The sequence below is a fragment of the Mobula birostris genome, chromosome 5 (genome assembly GCF_030028105.1).
Source record: "Mobula birostris isolate sMobBir1 chromosome 5, sMobBir1.hap1, whole genome shotgun sequence".
In the NCBI taxonomy this organism is placed as follows: Eukaryota; Metazoa; Chordata; class Chondrichthyes; order Myliobatiformes; family Myliobatidae; genus Mobula; species Mobula birostris.
This window is the reverse complement of record NC_092374.1, coordinates 117,212,788-117,232,458: the sequence shown is the minus strand read 5'-3', so window position 1 is coordinate 117,232,458 and position 19,671 is coordinate 117,212,788. Positions and strand designations below refer to the sequence as shown.

At 38.0% G+C, this 19,671-nt stretch overlaps 1 protein-coding gene across 1 annotated transcript in view; it reads left to right on the top strand.

Moving 5' to 3' along the window:
* The window catches only part of LOC140197951 (low-density lipoprotein receptor-related protein 1-like), a 2,495,129-nt gene that overhangs the window by 2,392,013 nt on the left and 83,445 nt on the right, over positions 1-19,671 (top strand). The window contains exons 74-78 of the mRNA XM_072258609.1: positions 433-567; positions 2,129-2,263; positions 7,790-7,912; positions 16,839-17,080; positions 19,328-19,506. Coding sequence (XP_072114710.1) covers positions 433-567; positions 2,129-2,263; positions 7,790-7,912; positions 16,839-17,080; positions 19,328-19,506 — 814 coding nt within the window. The remainder of the gene's footprint in view (positions 1-432; positions 568-2,128; positions 2,264-7,789; positions 7,913-16,838; positions 17,081-19,327; positions 19,507-19,671) is intronic.

Below are 19,671 nucleotides of genomic sequence, written 5' to 3'. Positions count from 1 at the left end.
CACTGTTTGGTTTTGTTTTTGGTTCAAACTTCTGTTGGTTATGACAAAGAGAAGTAGAACTGATTTCTTGCATTTACTGGAGCAGCTGTCACAACTCATCTGCGCTATCTACTGTGGCTGAAATCTGATTAGCCTAAAATTGCCATCTGCTGTTGGAAAGGGAATCAAGCAACAACAGCTCACCCTAGATATTCAGATGAGTGCAGAGTATTCTTATATTTTGGCCTTCTGTCTCTACAGCATTGTATAGCCGCAGACTTACTTCCAGACCATAAGTTCCACTATAAGCTTTATACCTTGCTATGGCCATGATTGGGTACTACATAGATCACATTGAAATCATAAGTTCACTCTCTCCGTTTTGGCAATTTTCAGTTTGTTGGGCTATGTTTACATCATTGATCAAGAGTCACCTGTCTACTTAACTCACAGATAAACAAATTCAGAGGCCATGTGGGAAGGATGAGTTTACATGCAGTAATGGGAATTGCATTCCAATAGAGCTACAATGTGACATGTTTAATGACTGTTCAGACAGTGGATCTGATGAGCAAGGCTGCCTGAGAAGTAAGTTATGTCTGAAGTATATTTAATGCAGTATATTTCTTTACATTTAGTTGACATAATGCTGGTGAAGACCATAACTATCATCCTATGTTCCTTTCTGTAGCTTTGTTAATCAACATTGGAAAAATCGAATCTTTTTTCATATATTGATATCAAAACTGTTTTAGCTGACTGATCACGACAGTCAGCTTGGTTAAAGTGTAAAAATATTAATAATCCCATCAAATATTTTTAATGCTACTACTGAATTTTAAATAAAATGTGAATGTCTTTATGTTAACTGATCTGTGCATGGAATCTCGATACAGTTATCACACTGCAAAGTGATAATCAAAGGAAGAAGGGAAGGCACCGGAAATGCTTTGGTTACCTTCATAATACAAAGACTCCATTCCCATATTTTGTGTCAATATTTGGTGCTCTTATTCTAAGACCAACGTATTCTTCAATCTAAATTGAACGAAATTCACCTGGGTTTTAAGAGGCATTTCAAATCTTCAGGAATATTCCCAAAAGCTATGCTTAAGACCCTATTTATGGTAGTACCAAGCTCCATTCATTACTAAGTTCTCTAAACTTTGATAACTACAAGAGTACCATTTAATTTGACTGTGAATAGCACAGACAGGTACATTATTCAGGTTAAATGTATTAATATTTTTTTTTTAAAACTTACGAATTATTGTAACAGCATGAGTTGTATACATTATTGAAACTGGTATAGATGAACGTAGAGTACAGTTTTATGATAAGAGTGGAATTATTTTCATGGAGAAATATTTGCTTCCACAGTGTTATCTACTGTATATGCATATATAAAAAATAATTGAAACCTAAAACTGAAAATGAATAAAGTAAGGGGGACACTTTGATGATGAACAAACTTAATTGACAAATTTTGGAACCATTTGTATTAATGAAACACATACTGTAAATTGACATAAACCTGAAAAACTATTTCCAAAACACGTCATCACAGTTCTTTCGAATAAGTCATTTTCTTAGTGGTCATGCATGTAGGTGTAATAATTGTCCATTCCTCTCAAGTGCACTTAAATGTTGACAATACAATTAAGGAATTAATGTATCATGGGAACTACACTGGAAGGGACAATCACAAAGTAATTGCAGATGCTGGAAATCTGAAATACAAAATAGAGAATACAAGGAAAACTTAGCAGGTCAGGCAGTACATGTGGAAAAAGAAACAGTTAATATTTCAAATCAGAAATTAGAAGCAAGCTGTACTATAATAAAAATGCTGGACAATAGTCATCCACGTATCCAAATTCTTCTCATGCATTCTTAAACATCTTACAAGAACAAAAAGAATACTCTTAGCTCAGACAAGGAACTTCTTGTCATAACTACTCCCTACAAGTGTCCGAACACTCAAGGCCACAAATTGGTTGCTACATCACAACTCAACTTGTATCTGCCATGACTCCAGAGTTCTCAAAAGTGTTGCAGTCTTTTTTGACGTGTGGCTGCTGTTTGTCCTCACTGTTGATTTCTAAATTCTGGTTATTTTTGATGGTTGATTTTCTATATTTTCCACCAGATTATAATGAATTTAATTGTGAAGAAGAACTAAATCCTTGTGGGAATGATGCTTACTGTAACAGGACAATTTTTTCACATTTCTGTGAGTGTCGGCCTGGTTTTCAAAGAAACAAAGCTTCAAAGCAGTGTGAAGGTAGCTATTTAGTTTATTTACTGATTTATTGATTGATTGAGATACAGTGTGGAATAAGCCCTTCTGGCCCTTCGAACCGTATTGCCCAGCTATCGCCCAATTTAATCATAGCCTATTCAGTGGACAATTGACAATGACCAATTAATCTACCAACCAGTACGTCATTGGACTATGGGATGAAAGCAGAGTACTTAGAGGAAACCTATATGTTCACAGGAAGAATGTCCCAACTCCTTGCATTGACAAGAATTGAACCTGGTCACCTGTACTGCGAAACGTTGTGCTAACCATTACGCTACCATGCCGCAATGTATTAAGCAGGATTCATAATTCATCTTCAATATAAATTGCTGTGAGGTCCTGTAATTAACATTTCCTTTTCTGATTATTAGGTAAAGATTCAAAATTAGTAATTTTAGCAAATAGCTACTTAATTTTATCACCCTTATCAAATCTACCCTAGTGGATTATATGGCAGATAATCTGGATGGCAGAGTGGGTCAGAGATGTGAGCTTTTTCCTTTGAATTATGGCTTTGTATACCAGCCTCATCATTTTGCTGGCTAGAAAATCCATTGTAGTTCAATTAAATTCCATGGAACTTCCTAAAATCAAAAGTCAGTCTTCTCAGATTGTATATAAAGACACCACCAACACAGGAGATGCTGGCCTAGCTTTAAGTATGCTTTATGGTTGCAGTAGTGCCTAGTAACTGTTCAAGATTAATTTCATTGACTATTAGTAACAAACAGGGATACACTTCTAGGCAATTTCCCTTGGGAGTTTTAGTCACATTGTTGCTTTCTGCATGCTTTCTGACTTGTTCTTGGCAATCCATTTAAGTCTAAAAATGAAATTTTAAAACATGTTATTTCGTGAATGCCTGACACAGAAAATGAAACTGCCTAATACAGCTTTGTAAAACTCTAGTTAGGCTGCATCTTGAGTATTGCATATAGGTCTGCCCCCTCCCCCACCCCCGCCGCCATTATAAGAAGGATTTTGACGCTTTGGACATGGTGCAGAAGAGACTTAGCAGCATGCTGCCTGGATTAGAGGGCATGTGTTTCCATGAGAGGATGGACAAACTTGTTTTTTTTCCTCCGGAGTGGCAGAGGCCAAGGAGAGATCTGACAGTGTTTCATATGATTATGAGAGATGTAAAGAGAGTAGAAAGACAGTATCTTTCTCCAAGGGTTGAAATGTCTAATACCAGACAGTATGAATTTAAGGTGGGGCGGGGGGGTGGTGATCTCAAAGTTGTAAGGGACAAGTTTTTCACACAGAGAATGCAGGGTGCTCGGAATGCACTGCCTGGGGTAATGGTAGAGGCAGAAACATAGAAAGCCTACAGCACAATACAAGCCCTTCGGCCCACAAAGCTGTGCCGAACATGTCCTTACCTTAGGCTTACCCATAGCCCTCTATTTTTCTAAGCTCCATGTACCCATCCAGGAGTCTCATAAAAGACCCTATCGTTTCCGCCTCCACCACCGTCACTGGCAGCCCATTCCACGCACTCACCACTCTCTGCGTAAAAAACTTACCCCTGACATCTCCTCTGTACCTACTCCCAAGCACCGTAAAACTATGCCCTTAGAGACTTTTAAGGAACAAACGAGAGAAAATCTACAGATGCTAGAAATCCAAGCAACATGCTTAAAATGCTGGAGGAACTCAACAGGCCAAGCAGCATCTATGGAAGGGTACAGTCAACATTTTGGGCCGAGACCCTTCAGCAGGACTTTTAAGAGATGTTTAGATATGCACATGAACGTGAGGAAAAAGGAAAGATATGGAAATTGTGTGGGAGGAATAGATTAATTTGTTTAGCCATTTGATTACTAATTTAGTTGGTTTGACACAACAATGTGGACCAAAGTGCCTGTTCCTGTGTCGTACCGTTCTTTACTCGAAGCTCATGACAGAATAAATGAAGGTTTATTAAATTCATCTTTGATTAGAAGTGCTATTTGTGTAATGTTGTAATATATGTATGTAACCCCCTCACCGAGGCTCATTAGCTGGCTCTGCTAACAGCCACGTGACTCAGTGATCAGAACGCCACCTTTCTTAAACAATAAACATCTAGGTTCCGTAAGATTTGGGCTCAACCATACAGGAAAGTTGAGATCTTTTATTTAACAGAAGCCTGATTCAAGAGAATGCTGTGTAAATACTGCCCATACACAATTATCAATTGCCAAGAAATAACAGATCATACACCGCATACAATTATAAAGAAAGTGTATTTACTAACTTCAGCTTTATCAAACAGTTATTAAGGAAGAGAAAAAGGAAAAGAAACAAAAATAAAAGGGCCCATTATACTTAAACTAGTTTAAATGAGCACATTCAAGAGAAAATCTGCAGATGCTGGAAATCCGAGCAACACACACAAAATGCTGGAGGAACTCAGGAAGCCAGGCAGCATCTAGAAAAAGAGTACAGTCAACATTTTGGGCCGAAACCCTTTGACAGGACTGGAGAAAAGTGCAGGGGAGTGGATTTTAAAGATGGGGGGAGGAAAGAGAGAAACACAAGGTGACAGGTGAAACCTGGAGGGGGAAGGATGAAGTAAAGAGCTGGGAAGTTGGTTGGTGAAAGAGACAGAAGGCCATGGAAGAAAGAAAAGGGAGGAGCAGCACCATCGGGAGGCGATGGTCAGGCAAGGAGATAAGGTGGGAGAGGGAAAAAGGGATGCAAAATGGTGAAGAAGCGGGGAGGGAGCAGGGGCATTACCAGAAGTTTGAGAAATCGATGGCTACCCAAATGGAATGTAGGGTGTTGTTCCTCCAACCTGAGTGTGGTCTCATCATGACAGTGGAGGAGGCCATGGATGGACATATTGGAATGGGAATTAAAATGAGTGGCCACTGGGGGATCCTGCTTTTTCTGGTGAAACAGTCTCCCAATATACAGGAGGCCACACCACTAGCACCGAGCACAGTACATATGACTCCAACAGACCCATAGGTGAAGTGTCACCTCACCTGGAAGGACTGTTTAGGGCCCTGAATGGTACTGAGGGAGGAGCTGTTGGGGCAGGTGTAGCATTTGTCCCGCGTGCAAGGTTAAGTGCCAGGAGGGAGATCAGTGGGGAGGAACGAATGGACAAAGGAGTGGCATAGGGAGCAACCCCCATGAAAAGCAGAAAATGGGGGTAGGGTGGTGTGAACCCGTTGGAGATAGCTGAAGTTTCGGTGAATTATGTGCTAGACATGGAGGCTGGTGGGGCGGTAGGTGAGGACAAGAGGAACCCTGTCCCTAGAAGGGTGGCTGGGAGATGGGGTAAGGACAGACATGCTTGAAATGGATGAGATGTGGTTGAGGACAGCATAGATGGTAGAGGAAGGGAAGCCCCTTTCTTTGAAAGAGGAGGATATCTTCTTATTTCTTGAATGAAAATCCTAATCCTGAGAGCAGAGGCAGTGGAGATGGAGGAATTGAGAGCAGGGGATGGCATTTTCACAAGTAACAGGGTGGGACAAAATATAGTCCAGGTAGCTGTGAGAGTTTGTGGGTTTATTGTAGACATCAGTGGATAAGCTGTCTCCAAAGAAAGAGACAGTGAGATTGAGAAAGGGGAGGGGGTATCGGAAATGGACCAGGTAAAATTGAAGTCAGGGTGGAAGTTGGTGGCAAAGTGGATGAAGTTGACGAGTTCAGCATGGGTGCAGGAAGCAGCACCAAGGCAGTCGTCGACGTAGCATAGGAAAAGTGCGAAACCTTGGAACATAGGCTGTTCCAAGTGGCCAACAATCAGGCAGGCATAGCTGGGACCCATGCAAGTACCCATGGTTACCTTTTTTGTTTGAAGGAAGTGGGAGGAACGAAGGGAGAAATAATTGAGAGCACAGGCAAGTTCCGCTTGGCGAAGGAGAGTGGTAATGGAGGGGAACTGGTTATGTTTGGTGTTCAGAAAAAAATGGAGCACCTTGAGGCCTTCCCGGTGGGGGATGGACATCCATAGTAAAAAATAAAATGATGGGGGCTAGGGCACTGAAATCATTGAAAAGATCCAATGTGCTTGAATTGTCCAAAAGCTGTGTGTAACCATTACTCACGGCACTGAATTCTCATCACCAATCATCGGTTGAGCTTCTCATCTTGGGCTCCTTCATCTCATGAAGTACTCCTTGCAATTGTGTCTTCCAATCAGATCAAATCCTACAGCCATCTATCCCACACTTCTCTGCACCTCCTGCCAAAAGCCACAAACCCCATCTGTGTCTGTCATAAATCTCTCTCCACCCTACTCTGTCTAGAACCTTCTCCCTTTTCCACCATCCTGTTTGACTGACACATCATTCCTAAATTGAATATCATCATCCCTTATCTTTAGCTGAAACCAACATATTCTACCAGCAGGACAGCTTTTACAGAAAGCTACTAAATGAAATACTTCACAGCATTAGCAGTAAAAATTTTAACCTGGGCACTACATGTACTTTGTAATTTACATCTTTTAAATTCAATTAAAATTTATTTTTTGAAGCTGAGTTCATTGTCTGTGCATTATATTGCTATGTATTCAGTGCATAAAACTGGAGCATTATCTCTTGTTCCATATCAGTTTAAAGGTACGTACCTTGGCAAAATAACAACAATGACATGATGAAAAATGTTTACGAAAGCTAGTAGAATCTTGAGTGTATTGTTATGATTCGTAGTAGAGACAGATTTAACCCTAGTCACAAAATGAGGCTGAGTATGTATGTATGTATGTATGTATGTATGTATGTATTTATCTATTTATTTATTTAGTGGTGTGCCACTATAACAGCCCTTCCCAGTGTCACCCAATTCCACTTATGTGAGTACTTAACCTGCTAACCCATACATCTTTGGGATGTGAGAAGAATGTTGTGGGTATTTGATATTTTCTTGAATGGATTTCACGGTGTTTCTTTGTTTTGTGGCTGCCTGTAGGAGGACGAATCTCAGAGTTGTATTCTATATACATATTTTGATAATAAATGTACTTTAAATCTTGAAACCAAAGCACCTGGAGGAAGCCCACACAGTTATGGGGAGAACATATAAACTCCCTAAAGACAACAGTGGAATTGCACCTGGCTCACTGGCTCAGTAATAGTGTTATCCTAACTGCTGCACTACCAGATCACCAAGTCATCAGATGGGAAATCATTTGAAGGGCCTTGGGGAGGAAATAAGATGCAGGACTATAATGAAGGGGGAATGGAATGAATGGAATTTAGTTGGCTGGGAGCTGGCATGGAACTGATAAGCTGAACGGCCTCTTTCTGTATCACAATAAGAAACGCAAGAGGGGTAGAGCAATGCTAGCAACTGGATTGATCTTATTCAAAGCCACTATGGAACCCAACAGACTGAGTGACATGTTTTCCTGTTGTACACATTCAGAGATCCTCTGATAATTATACACAAGATTTCTACAACTTCCTGAAGTAACTAAGAAGCTATTACAAAATCATTGATATTTTCTCTCCTTAGGAAAACTGCCTGTAAGATATAACAGCATATATTTCACATTTTTTACAGATATTAATGAGTGCCTTCAATTTGGGACTTGCTCACACTACTGCAATAATACTAAAGGATCATATGCATGTACATGTGGAAAAAACTACAAACATTCGTACAACCACAGCTGTAAAACAGAAGGTAATAGTGCATAAAATATTGTATACTAAATTAAAGAAGATGGATGGTAATCTTTGAATGTTGAATTAGTTTACTTTGAAATATAACCAACCTTACAAGTTAAATTTTGGCACACTATATAAGTGCTATTGTGTAGTTAATGTCAAGTAAAAAAGTGAAATTATTCTCCAAATGTGGTGTGATATCACACCTATGCTTAAAATTCCTACTGAGAAGCACTGTGTGATGTCAGGTGTCACAAAATTCAACTGTATTAATACAAAATGCAACAATATTAAATGGTGCTCATAAAAAGTAAAAGAAAATCTAAAATAAGTGCAGTTCTCGAAAAGATATGCACTTCCCTTGCCTTATCCATCCATCCCATCTTCTCTGCAACTTAAAATCGATATGTTTTCTAGTTCTTCTGACTTCTGATACATCTTTGATCTAAACACAAGAGATTCTGCTGATGCTGGAAAATCTTGACCAACATACACAAAATGATGGAGAAACACAACAAATCAGGCAGCATCTGCAGAAGGAAATAAATGGTCAACATTTCTGTTTTAATTATGTTTCTCTTTCCAGATTTACTGTCTGACTATTTTCTATTTTACTTTTCTTATAAAAATATTTTGAGCTTGTAAATTGATGTAGGGTCTGATGTATCAGTGTTTGACAGCAAATTCAATTATTGAGGTTTAGTTTTAGATCTGAGAGTCCAGGAGAAAAAGACATTGTTATTTGGTGCAGGTTAAGAAAGAGGCAGCAGAGATTTGGTCACCTCATTTCAACAAGGATCAAAGATGTAAGGCCTGCTGGGTAAGTCTAGGAACATTTCATTCTAAGAGATGACAAATCATGGATTAGTTGTTTGACTGCGAACAGGCTCAGAATTTTGCCAAGGAGAGTGATGCTATCTAGATGGAGGGAAAAGATATATATTATGGAAGCTAAGCTCAGAGTTAATTGCAATGTCAAAGTTCTGAACAATCAACTTCAATCTAGGAACAAACCTGAGGAAAGAGCTACAACAAAAGTAAAAAATATTATTTTTGTGATGTGATCTGAAGGCAAATATTTCAGTCTTCCCATGGCTGCATGCTAGAAAGCGGAGAAGGGTGTTGGAAAACTGATTGCTATCACATAAGCAATGGATTGTTAGAAGAATAATAGGTGCCGATGTCATGAATTCACAAGACGTTGTTTTTAATTAAATGTAAATTTCCTAGTGAGGAAATAGCCCAGTTTATAAACTAATTTCAATGATTTTTAATAGCTTTGTCTTCAATGCTCACAGATTAAAATTTATTTAGTTATTTTCTGCCTTCCTCTTTACAAAAATGTAAATAAATGCAAGGCATCTAAAATGTCCTAGTTGAATATATTCCTGAAGGTTTAGTTCCGTGGCCTCTATCCTTTATCCTTAACACTATTATTCAATTTCCAATTGGAACACTATTTGTTACCTAGTTAGATTAGTGTTAACGGCTATAAAACATTATGTACAGGAAAACTCCAATAATTACTGACCAACCATTCGGAAGTCCCAGTGACTCAGCTTCTGGTTCACCAGGAGATGTTTTAGTCTCTTCTTTATTTTTATTTCTTTGCAAATATTTTCAGAAATGTTGTGAAACAACAGACTGTGCAACAGTTCCTTCCCCCAAGCCATCAGACTCCTTAATACCCAGTCTAGACTGACATCTACATCATTTATCATTATATTGTAATTTGTCCTCTACTGTTCCTATTGTCTTCTTTATTATTTATTGTACCGCCATGCACTGTTTTGTGCACTTTATGTAATCCTGTGTATGTCTGTAGTCTAGTGTAGTTTTTGTGTTGTTTTATGTAGTCTAGTGTAGCCTTGTGTTGTCTCACTTAGTCTAGTGTAGTTTTTTGTTGTTTCATGTAGCATCATGGTCCTGGAAGAATGTTGTTTCATTTTTAGTGTGTACTGTACCAGCAGTTATCGTCAAAATGGTAATAAAAAGTGACTTGACTTGACTTGTTTATAAAACATCAGTCCTTTTGACAGGTTGGTAGCTGGCTAAGTGAGGAGGCAAGTTAACTAGTTATCAATTTTCTTCCATCATTTTTATAGACAGAGCTTTCTCTGTTTTGTTTCAAAGACATTTATAATGCCTAATGTCTCGCTGCAGTGAAATGCCTCTTCCCGATAATGTTCACGCTAAAGTCTTCCATCCATCGTATTCAAAAGAATGAGTGTCAGAGGCAACAGTAGAATATAGAACATTACAGCACACCAAAGGCCTTTTGCTCCACAATTTTATAATGACCTTTTAACCTATCCTAAGATCAATCTAACCTTTCCCTCTTACAATGCCCTCCATCTTTCTGTCATCCATGTGCCTATCTTAAGTGGTTCTTAAATGCCCCTAATGCATCTGCCTCTACCAGCACCCCTGTCAGAACATTGCACCCATTCACCACTCTGTGTAAAAAAAAACTTACCTCTAACATCCCCTGCTATACTTTGTTCCAATCACCTGAAAATAACATGCCTCATATTAGCCACAGGTTCCTAAGGTTGTCAGAGCTAGGGGAGGTAGTGGGGATAAGCTACCTCTATCTATTAAGTGCTCCCAGTGATGTGCATCTTAAATGGTCTGACAATCAAGACTAGCTCCTGGCCTTCACATTATTATTATTACTTTATTGTCGCTAAACAATAAAGATGCACATTAGATGCATGTTGATATTAGAGCATACAATCATCACAGCGAAATTTGATTCTGCGCTTCGCGCTCCCTGGTGTACAAATTGATAGCAAATAGAATAAAAATTTAAATTATTAATCATAAATAGAAAATAGAAAAGGGAAAGTAAGGTAGTGCAAAAAAACCAAGAGGCAGGTCCGGATATTTGAAGGGTACGGCCCAGATCCGGGTCAGGATCCGTTCAACAGTCTTATCACAGTTGGAAAGAAGCTGTTCCCAAATCTGGCTGTACGAGTCTTCAAGCTCCTGAGCCTTCTCCCGGAGGGAAAAAGGATGAAAAGTGTGATGGCTGGGTGGGTCGTGTCCTTGATTATCCTAGCAACACTGCTCCGACAGTGTGCAGTGTAAAGTGAGTCCAAAGATGGAAGATTGGTTTGTGTGATGTGCTGGGCTGTGTTCACGATCTTCTGCAACTTCTTCTGGTCTTGGACAGGACATCTTCCATACCAGGTTGCGATGCACCCTAGAAGAATGCTTTCTATGGTGCATCTATAAAAATTAGTGAGGGCTTTAGGGGACAGACCAAATTTCTTTAGTTTTCTCAGGAAGTAAAGGCGCTGGTGGGCCTTCTTGGCAATGGACTCTACTTGGTTGGACCAAGTCAGGTCATTTATGATATTGACCATGACGAACTTAAAGCTTTTGACGTGTTCCACTTGCACACCACCGATGTAGATGGGGTCGTGTGGTCCGCTACTTCTTCTGAAGTCAACAACCAATTCCTTCATCTTGCTGACATTGAGGGATAGGTTATTGTCTTCACACCATGCCACCAGGTTCTTAATTTCCTCTCTGTACTCAAACTCATCATCACCCGAGATACAACCTACAACTGTGGAGTCATCAGCAAACTTATATATTGTTTATAGTTTAGCTACTAAGCCTAGAGGAACCAATTCTACTGACAGGAGAATGGACAAAGGCATGTTACTGGCGCCGTAAAACCAATCACTTTGGGCAGATGGCCTCCTCATGGTTGGCAGCTCATCTAGGAGAGGAAAATTCTGATCTCTAGCCTCTGCTGCCTTGGGGCTATACCCACTCATGGGAAGGCTTCGGGAGTAAACTCCGAGGGAAAAGTCTGGAGCTGGTGTCCTTATGGCAGTCCTATGTTGAGTTCAACACTGACTGGCAACTCCTGTGACACCACTGGTGCCAAACTATATCGGTCTCTTCCATTCCTTTGGATTCATCAGCCGCACAGAGAAAGGGAGCCTGGTTCATGGGCAACAGCTTGCTTTCCATACCCTACTGCCCTGGCTTGCATATCAAATGTTGACATCTGGAAAGCAACATACATAGTCAACCTCAACCAAAGGAGGGCCTCGTATTAGCCACTTCTGTCCTGGGATATAGTCTCTACTTACTCACTCGATCTATGCCTCTGATCATTTTATATGCCTCTATCAAGTAATATGTTACCATTACATTGTTATGTTCAGCACTATAGACCTGGATATTTCTCTTTGTTTCGCTAATACTTTGAACATATACATCCCATCTCAGAAATTCAGGTTATTTTTGCTGTAGCCTATTATTAACTGGCATACAGTACACATCAATGAATGTCGACATCACCCAACACTTTTCCTTTCATTCAAAGGGGAATGTGTAGCCTCTCAGTCTGTTCTCAGCCCATTAAAACTAAATACCTGTATGCACCAATGATTACTATACAACTAAGTCTGGTGCAATGTTGGTCAATTTTCAGTAACAAAGTCATTCAGTAAACTGTCTGACAAGATTGGGAGAATCAGAATCATTAACATCTCCTAAAAGCAAACTTGAAAAGAAATACAAAAAGGGACCAATTGTAAAACTTAACCAACAAGTCGGCATGGATGAAACATCCGCCTTCCCTGCCTTATGGTTCTAAATCTAAATTCAGAGAACACAAATACCCATCTTATATGTGTGGACTTGATGGGAGAAATTGAGAATCACTTCATTAATTTGCATGAACTACTTTTCAACCAGGGTTTTGTCAAAAGTGGATGAAATAATTGAGAGATAACACCTGTTCACGCAGTTAGAGCAATCCTTTGCTAATGATACAAAATAGCATATCAAAGAGAAAAATCAGACAACAATTAGGAGAGAAAATGAGTAGTTTCTACACTTATAGCCTTACTCCAGCAGCTCATTAAATGTGGAAACTATGTTCAGGCAGTATCACAGCAGGTGCAAATTACCAGTCTTTGTTAGAGGAAAAGGCTTTCCATGATCAATTTCAGCATTGTATATACTGTAAATGGATGAGAAGCTTGTAGTTTATCACATCTAAAATTATGTCAAACTTTTACTTCATATAGTATATTTGTTTTCTTTTTCTGTGTGATGGCATTAAACTGGCAGAGCAACCAATCATATTTTTATATTTTTTTACTGAGCTAGAAGTAGAAACCATAAGACTATAAAGTATTGGAGTAGAATTGAGCCAATTAGCCAATAAATTCTGCTGCACCATTCAGCAATGGCTGGTTTTTGTTTTTAACCCTGCTTCGCTGTTTTCTCCTTGTAATTTTTAATTCCCTTACCAAACGAGAATTAGATTAGATTAGATTAGATTCAACTTTATTGTCACTGTGCCAAATACAGATACAAAGCCAATGAAATGCAGTTAGCATCTGACCAGGAATGCCAAGAATAGTGTTATTTACAAAATAACTGCGAATAAAAAGTGCTACAGCACACAAATATAAAAGTACTGAGACAGTACAATACGGATGCAATACTGCTTAGCACTGTGATGTGAGCAGGGTCACAGCCTCAGGGAAGAAGCTCTTCCTGTGCCTGCTGGTGCGGGAGTGGAGGCTCCTGTAGCACCGACTGGATGGGAGGAGAGTAAAAAGTCCATGGTTAGGGTGAGATGCATCCTTGATAATGCTTTTCGCCCTGCCCAGGCAGCGTTTATGGTAGATGTTCTCAATGGTGGGCAACTGGGTGCCAATAATCTGCTGGGCAGTTTTCACCACACGCTGGAGTGCTTTGTGGTCCAATATGGGACAATTGCCATACCACACTGAGGTGCATTTGGTGAGTATGCTCTCAATGGTACAGCGGTAAAAGTCCGTCAGTATCCTGGGACAGAGGTGAGCTTTCTTGATGCTCTGCAGGAAATAAAGGCGCTGTTGTACCTTTTTGATCAGGATGGAGGAGTTCAGGGACCAGGTGAGATCCTCGGAAATGTGGACAACAAGGAATTTGAAGCTTGATATACGCTCCACTACAGCTCTGTTGATGTAGAACCATGTACAGGAACGCAGTCATAGGTGAAAAGGGAGTACAAAAGATCTCTGCCTTACTGTAAATTCAACCAGTAACTTTGCCTCCACAGTCTTCTGTGGCAACAAATTCCACAAATTCACTACCATCTGGTTGAAGAAATTCCTTCTCTTCTCAGTTCAAGGAATGTCTCTTTATGCTAAGCTACATCCTCAGATCCTGTCCCTCCTACCAATGTAAACATCCTATTCATATCCAGTCTCTTTGGCCTTTCAGTATCTGCTAGGTTTCAATGAGATCTTCTCTATTCCTTCTGAACTCTATCAAGTATAGGCTCAGAGGTATCAACGTTCCTCATAGGTTAAGCCTTTCATTCCTGGGACCATTCTTGTGAACATCCTCTGGACTATCTTGAGGGCCAGCACATCTTTCTGTAAATACAAGGCCCAAAATTGCTCACAAATATTCCACATGCTGTCTGACCAAAACCTTGATAAGCCTCAACAGTGCATTCTTTCCTTCATGTTCTAATCCTCTTGAAATTAATACTAACATTTCATTTGCTTTCTTTACTACTAATACAAGCTGCAAATAAACTTTAATGCAACCTTGAACTAGGACTCCCAAGTCCTTTTGCATTTCCAGCTTCTGAATTATAGCTCTATTTAGAAAATAGTCTGCACCTTCCATACAAAGTGCATAATCCCTAAACTTCTCTACACTGTATTCTATCTGCCTCTTTTTTGCCCCCCCTATATATCTGGATTATTAAAGTTTGAAAATAATTTCCAAAGCAAAATGCAAACAGTATACGGTATTCTTGGATTTGGTGTTAAAGTGAAAGAGCAATCTATCTGCAAAATACAATATGAAGGAAAGTTTACATCCTGTGTGAAAATCTTAATCGTGCTAGTGTTTACAAAAAATATGGTACATAAAATATTCAGGATGGGAACAGGACAAAGCTGATCACATTCTAAAAGCCAGGCTGATTTTTTTTTTTGTTGATAGAGAAAATTGATTAGAAATCATTCTGAATAGAAAGTGAGGGATGTGAGGCAGCTCTGAAAAGTTAATCTCATCTACTCATTAGGAACGATCGACCTGTGTGGATATGGAAGAATCGTGAATTTTATGCAATATCAGATTTCAGTTTTTGTACAGGTTTCAAATTTGGGGAAGATTGGGAATTAGTTGGTAATTTCTAGGATAGTGGAAACAGGAGGAATAATCTTTCCTCACCTTTGTGCCCCAGAACATGCAATTTACCTTTCTGTTGATGGCCGTAGAATCACTCCTTCTTACACTCAACTTGCAACCAAAATGTTGTTCAAAAGGTACTAATTTCTTCCACAGAAAAGGAATAAATTTATTGATATAACAAAGGACAACAGCAAATGCACATGAAACAAGCAAAGTGATGCTGAGCAATACTAATGTTATTAAAAAGTATCAGAGAGTATCAAAAGCATATACAAAAGTGGAGTAGAATATTCCAAAGTAAAGCCAAGACTAATATTTACAAGGCAGAACATATTGTGGTGTTGACAAATGATGGAGTTGGTTTACACATGAGATATCACTATATTTATTATACTGTTACTAGGAATCAGTTCAGTATAAAATACTGCCATAAATAATCTGCTGGAAGAACTCAGTGGTACAAGTGACATTTGTGGAAGGAAGGGAATTTCAGTGCTTCAGATTGACACCCAGCATCAGGTTTGACCCGAAAAGTTGGCAGTTCCTTTCCTCCTACAGAAGTCTCTTGACCCTTTGAGTTCTTTCATCTGATTCTTCATTGCTCAAATTCCAGCATCTGAAGTCTCTTGTGTCTCTGTTAGAAAATGGATCCTTGAACCATTCATCTCCAGACTTCAGTAGAATTGTTTGCCATACTGGAAATTGAAAAGGAAGAACATTTAATTTATCTCATTATATGCACTTGAAAGGTGTAACTCAATTGTGAGAATTCTTTAAAAATAGCAGACAGCCTGGAATTAATTTGATATTCTGGACAATTCTAAGAGTGATAATCTGTTATGCAATGTGTTGAATATTTTTGAGGAAGCTTCAGGTCTGGTGTCTGGATATGATTTAAGTTATGTGCAAAAGATGTGGGGCTATCATTAATGGATGGTATCAATCTAAAGATTATATTTGAAGTTTGTACCAAAACAACTAATTGTCAATGTGTATTTAAAGCATCCATAACATTTCAAAATGCGGATAGAAAAGATGAAGACACTGTCAACTAAAATATGTAGAATTATATGACTTTCAATGCACATCATTTGTTGGATAGGAAGATACTTGCATCAGGAAAAATAAATCTTTGCATCTGAGCAGAAGAGCTCGTCATTTTTATCTCCATGATAATTAGGAAAAAATAAATATTTTACGTATATGAAGATAGGTGTAACTTAGCAATTAAGAAAATGCACAAAATTTATCTTTGGTAGCAATGAGGTAACACCTGCAAAAGAACATTAGATTAATTTTGGCCTTAAGAGCTATGAGAGAAGGTTGGCTGTTTTGGTATTTGGCTTGTTTGAAAAAAAGATCTTGTGGTGATTTGATTAAAATTGATTATACTATCAGCTAAGTTTTCCTTCTTTGAATGAAATTCACAAACAGAGAGTAATAATCAAGGAAAAAGAAAATTGCAATTTGTTTTCTTTGAAATAGCAACACACAATTGAAAAATCTGAAATACCCCGAACAACGGTGCACCAGAAGTGAAGACAGAGGTCAGTAAAGGACTAGAGATGTTCCTGTCAGTAAATAAGATTCAGATTTATTGGCTCCATAATTCTTAAAGCAATTAAGAAAAGCTTATGGGATGTCTGATAATGAATTAGATGGTCCAGTGATCCACACCTGCTTGAAAATTGGTCTGTGTTAGTGATTCATAGAAGGTGTAGATGTAGAACCGTAAGATAATGTAACCTTTTGTTCTTGTAATTTTCACACAGGTTCAGAACATCAAGTGCTCTACATTGCAACCAGAAATGAAATTCGCAGTATATATCCATTTGACCCCAACTCAGCCTATGAACAAGTGTTTCAAGGAGATGAAACTGTCAAAATTAGTATGATGGATGTGTACGTTAAAGGGAAAAAGATCTTCTGGACCAATGGGCACACAGGCAGAATCTCCTTCATAGACATTGCAGACAAGCGAGAAAGTCAGACAAGTGATGCCACTGACCTTAATGTAATTTCAAGAAATAATTAATAGCATGCATCAAGTGATTAGGAATGAGTATATAATTGCAAGTGAATTATAACACTATTTACTGTGATTCCTAAATTTTCCCCACCAGTTGATGTTTTCATCTTTCTTAATGTCCAATTTAACATTCCTCTTTGTCTCAGTTTTTACTTTGATTTTAATCGATATTAATTTGGTCATTGTATATCAAACAGAGTTGTAATATAATACTGGAAGTTAACCTATTGGAGAGAACAGTAATCACATTTCTGTAAATTTGAGTCCCCTTGTGTGACATTATACAGTAACAAGTATTCCTGCACAGAAGTCAATACTTATAGGACATGGTCCATGTAGTAGATTATATTTTGTAAAATAATCTGGATATTATTTAAGTTTCACAGGAATTCTGCTGGAGTGATCTTTTTTATATATTTTAACTTTTTAAATTACTCTTTGATTGCTATCCAACAGCTTTCCTGTAACTATGATTTTGCCAAAACAAAATTATTTCAATCTGCTAATGAGTTATTTTTAAATAGCAGAATATTGATCACAAAGTAGCAAAAATCTTCTGTGATATGCATGTATTTTCCAAATAGGAGAGTGAATGGAATACCTCTTAAAGTCGCTGCTTGCGGACTCTAGATGGATGGAAATATTAAGGTCCCACTTAACATTTTATTGCTTATTATGCAGATCCAATTCTCCCTCCTACCCCACACCTCATAAAACATTCTTTCTTTCTTCCTGCCTTTTTTTTGCCGTACATACCTTTGGGTACAGTGTGCTTTCCCTCCCTGCCATTGGAAGAGGACCTTGTCCCATCAGGTTGCTTGAAATCTTGAACAAATTACTTAAGAACTCCATTCATTATTCAAAAAAATGGATCCAGTTTCACTAGTTTGCCAAAAAGCTTAATTCTTATTTAGTTTCCTCCAATAATTAGACAGATCAATGATATGCATTATGCTTCAGGTCATGGCAAATTAGGCAAGCCATAAACACTACTCATGTAGATAAAGGTTGGTGATAAACTTCGTGCAGTTTAACAATGAAGCATAGTAGCTTTTTTTTTCCATTCAATACTTATTACATTTAAGGCTTTATAAAAACATAGGGGCTTAGGTATTACCCAGAAATAGTGAAAATATATATTCAATGGGAACAAATTTAAGAAATATAATAGATTGTGATGCCTCTTTTTTGTATTCTGCTTTCAATTCTGGATGGACAGTTTAGAAGTAATTTCTGGCTAATTAAATGAGAATGATTCATAACTTTTAATGTGTGTCAAAATCAGAGGTTTTTTTAATGTTATCTGTAAGGTAATTATAAATTTAAATAAAATAAGCTTTTAAAGTGTAGGCTTTTCTTCTGTAATATTTAGCAATATGGAGAGATTGGACAAGCTTAGATTTAGCAAGAAAGAGAGGTTGGGTGAATTTTCTCTGTGCTGTCGGAGGGGCAGACTGATGGAAGTTTATATGAGAGGCATAGATAGGATATATAGTCATTCTTTTTCCCTGGGTTGAAATATCAAATACCAGAGAGCAAAGTGTTAAGGTGTGGGTGTAGAGGAGATTTGCAAGACAATTTATATTTCACAGAGGGTGGTAGATGCTGGGAACACAGTGGCAAGTAAGAATATTTCATGGATGTTCTTTTCATTCCATGAGCAAACATTTAAATTTCATGGAGTTTTCATAGTTAAAAAGTATCTTAATTTGGTTTCAGTATTCATACCCCCAAGGCAAGAGTATAATGCTCAATCCAAACTGCAGAGCTTTTAACATATAATTTAGTACATCTGTATGTATGCTGACAGTGTTACGTAGTTAGATGTGCTTTCCTTTTATGGAAATTAAATAGAGCATGCATATATTTATGTAGAGTATTTGCTTAAAATATGTGACTGATCTGACATTTATGCTTCAATTGATATCATAGAAGAATAAATTATCTCATTTTTCATGGGTGTAGGGAATATAATTTGCTTGAGAAGTTGTGAGAAGTATTTTTTCCTGTAAGTTCTTCATCATAGATATTTTCAGATGTGTAAGTATCTTAGGTTCCCTAATACTATTGAAATAATGGAACCCTTTTAGAAGATTTCTGGAAAATAAATATTGTAACTAACTGAAAATTTTGATGCTTACTTTTCCATGAAATATAATCTTGTGAGAAGATGGATCATTGTGACTTCAACAAACAAGTATAATGTGATTTTTTATTTTGTTTCAACTTCAGATTCCTGGTTTCCAAGCACCACAGGGAATTGCTATTGACTGGGTTGCTGAAAATATCTACTGGACAGATTCTTTCAAAAACGTCATTTATGTGGCGAAGATTAATGGACAGAAGTACAAAAAACTTGTATCCGGAATGATGGACAAACCTTGTGCTATTGCTGTTGATCCCAGCAGAGGGTATGGTGCTGTTTTTTTTTAATTTACTGTGAACTGTAAAAACTGAATTCAGAAAACAAAGTTGTGTGCTCATCACATGATTATTAAAATTATCCAGCTATCAACTTGACAAGTTCAAAATGACCTTGATATAGAGCTAAAATTAGCCATTGAACAATAATATAA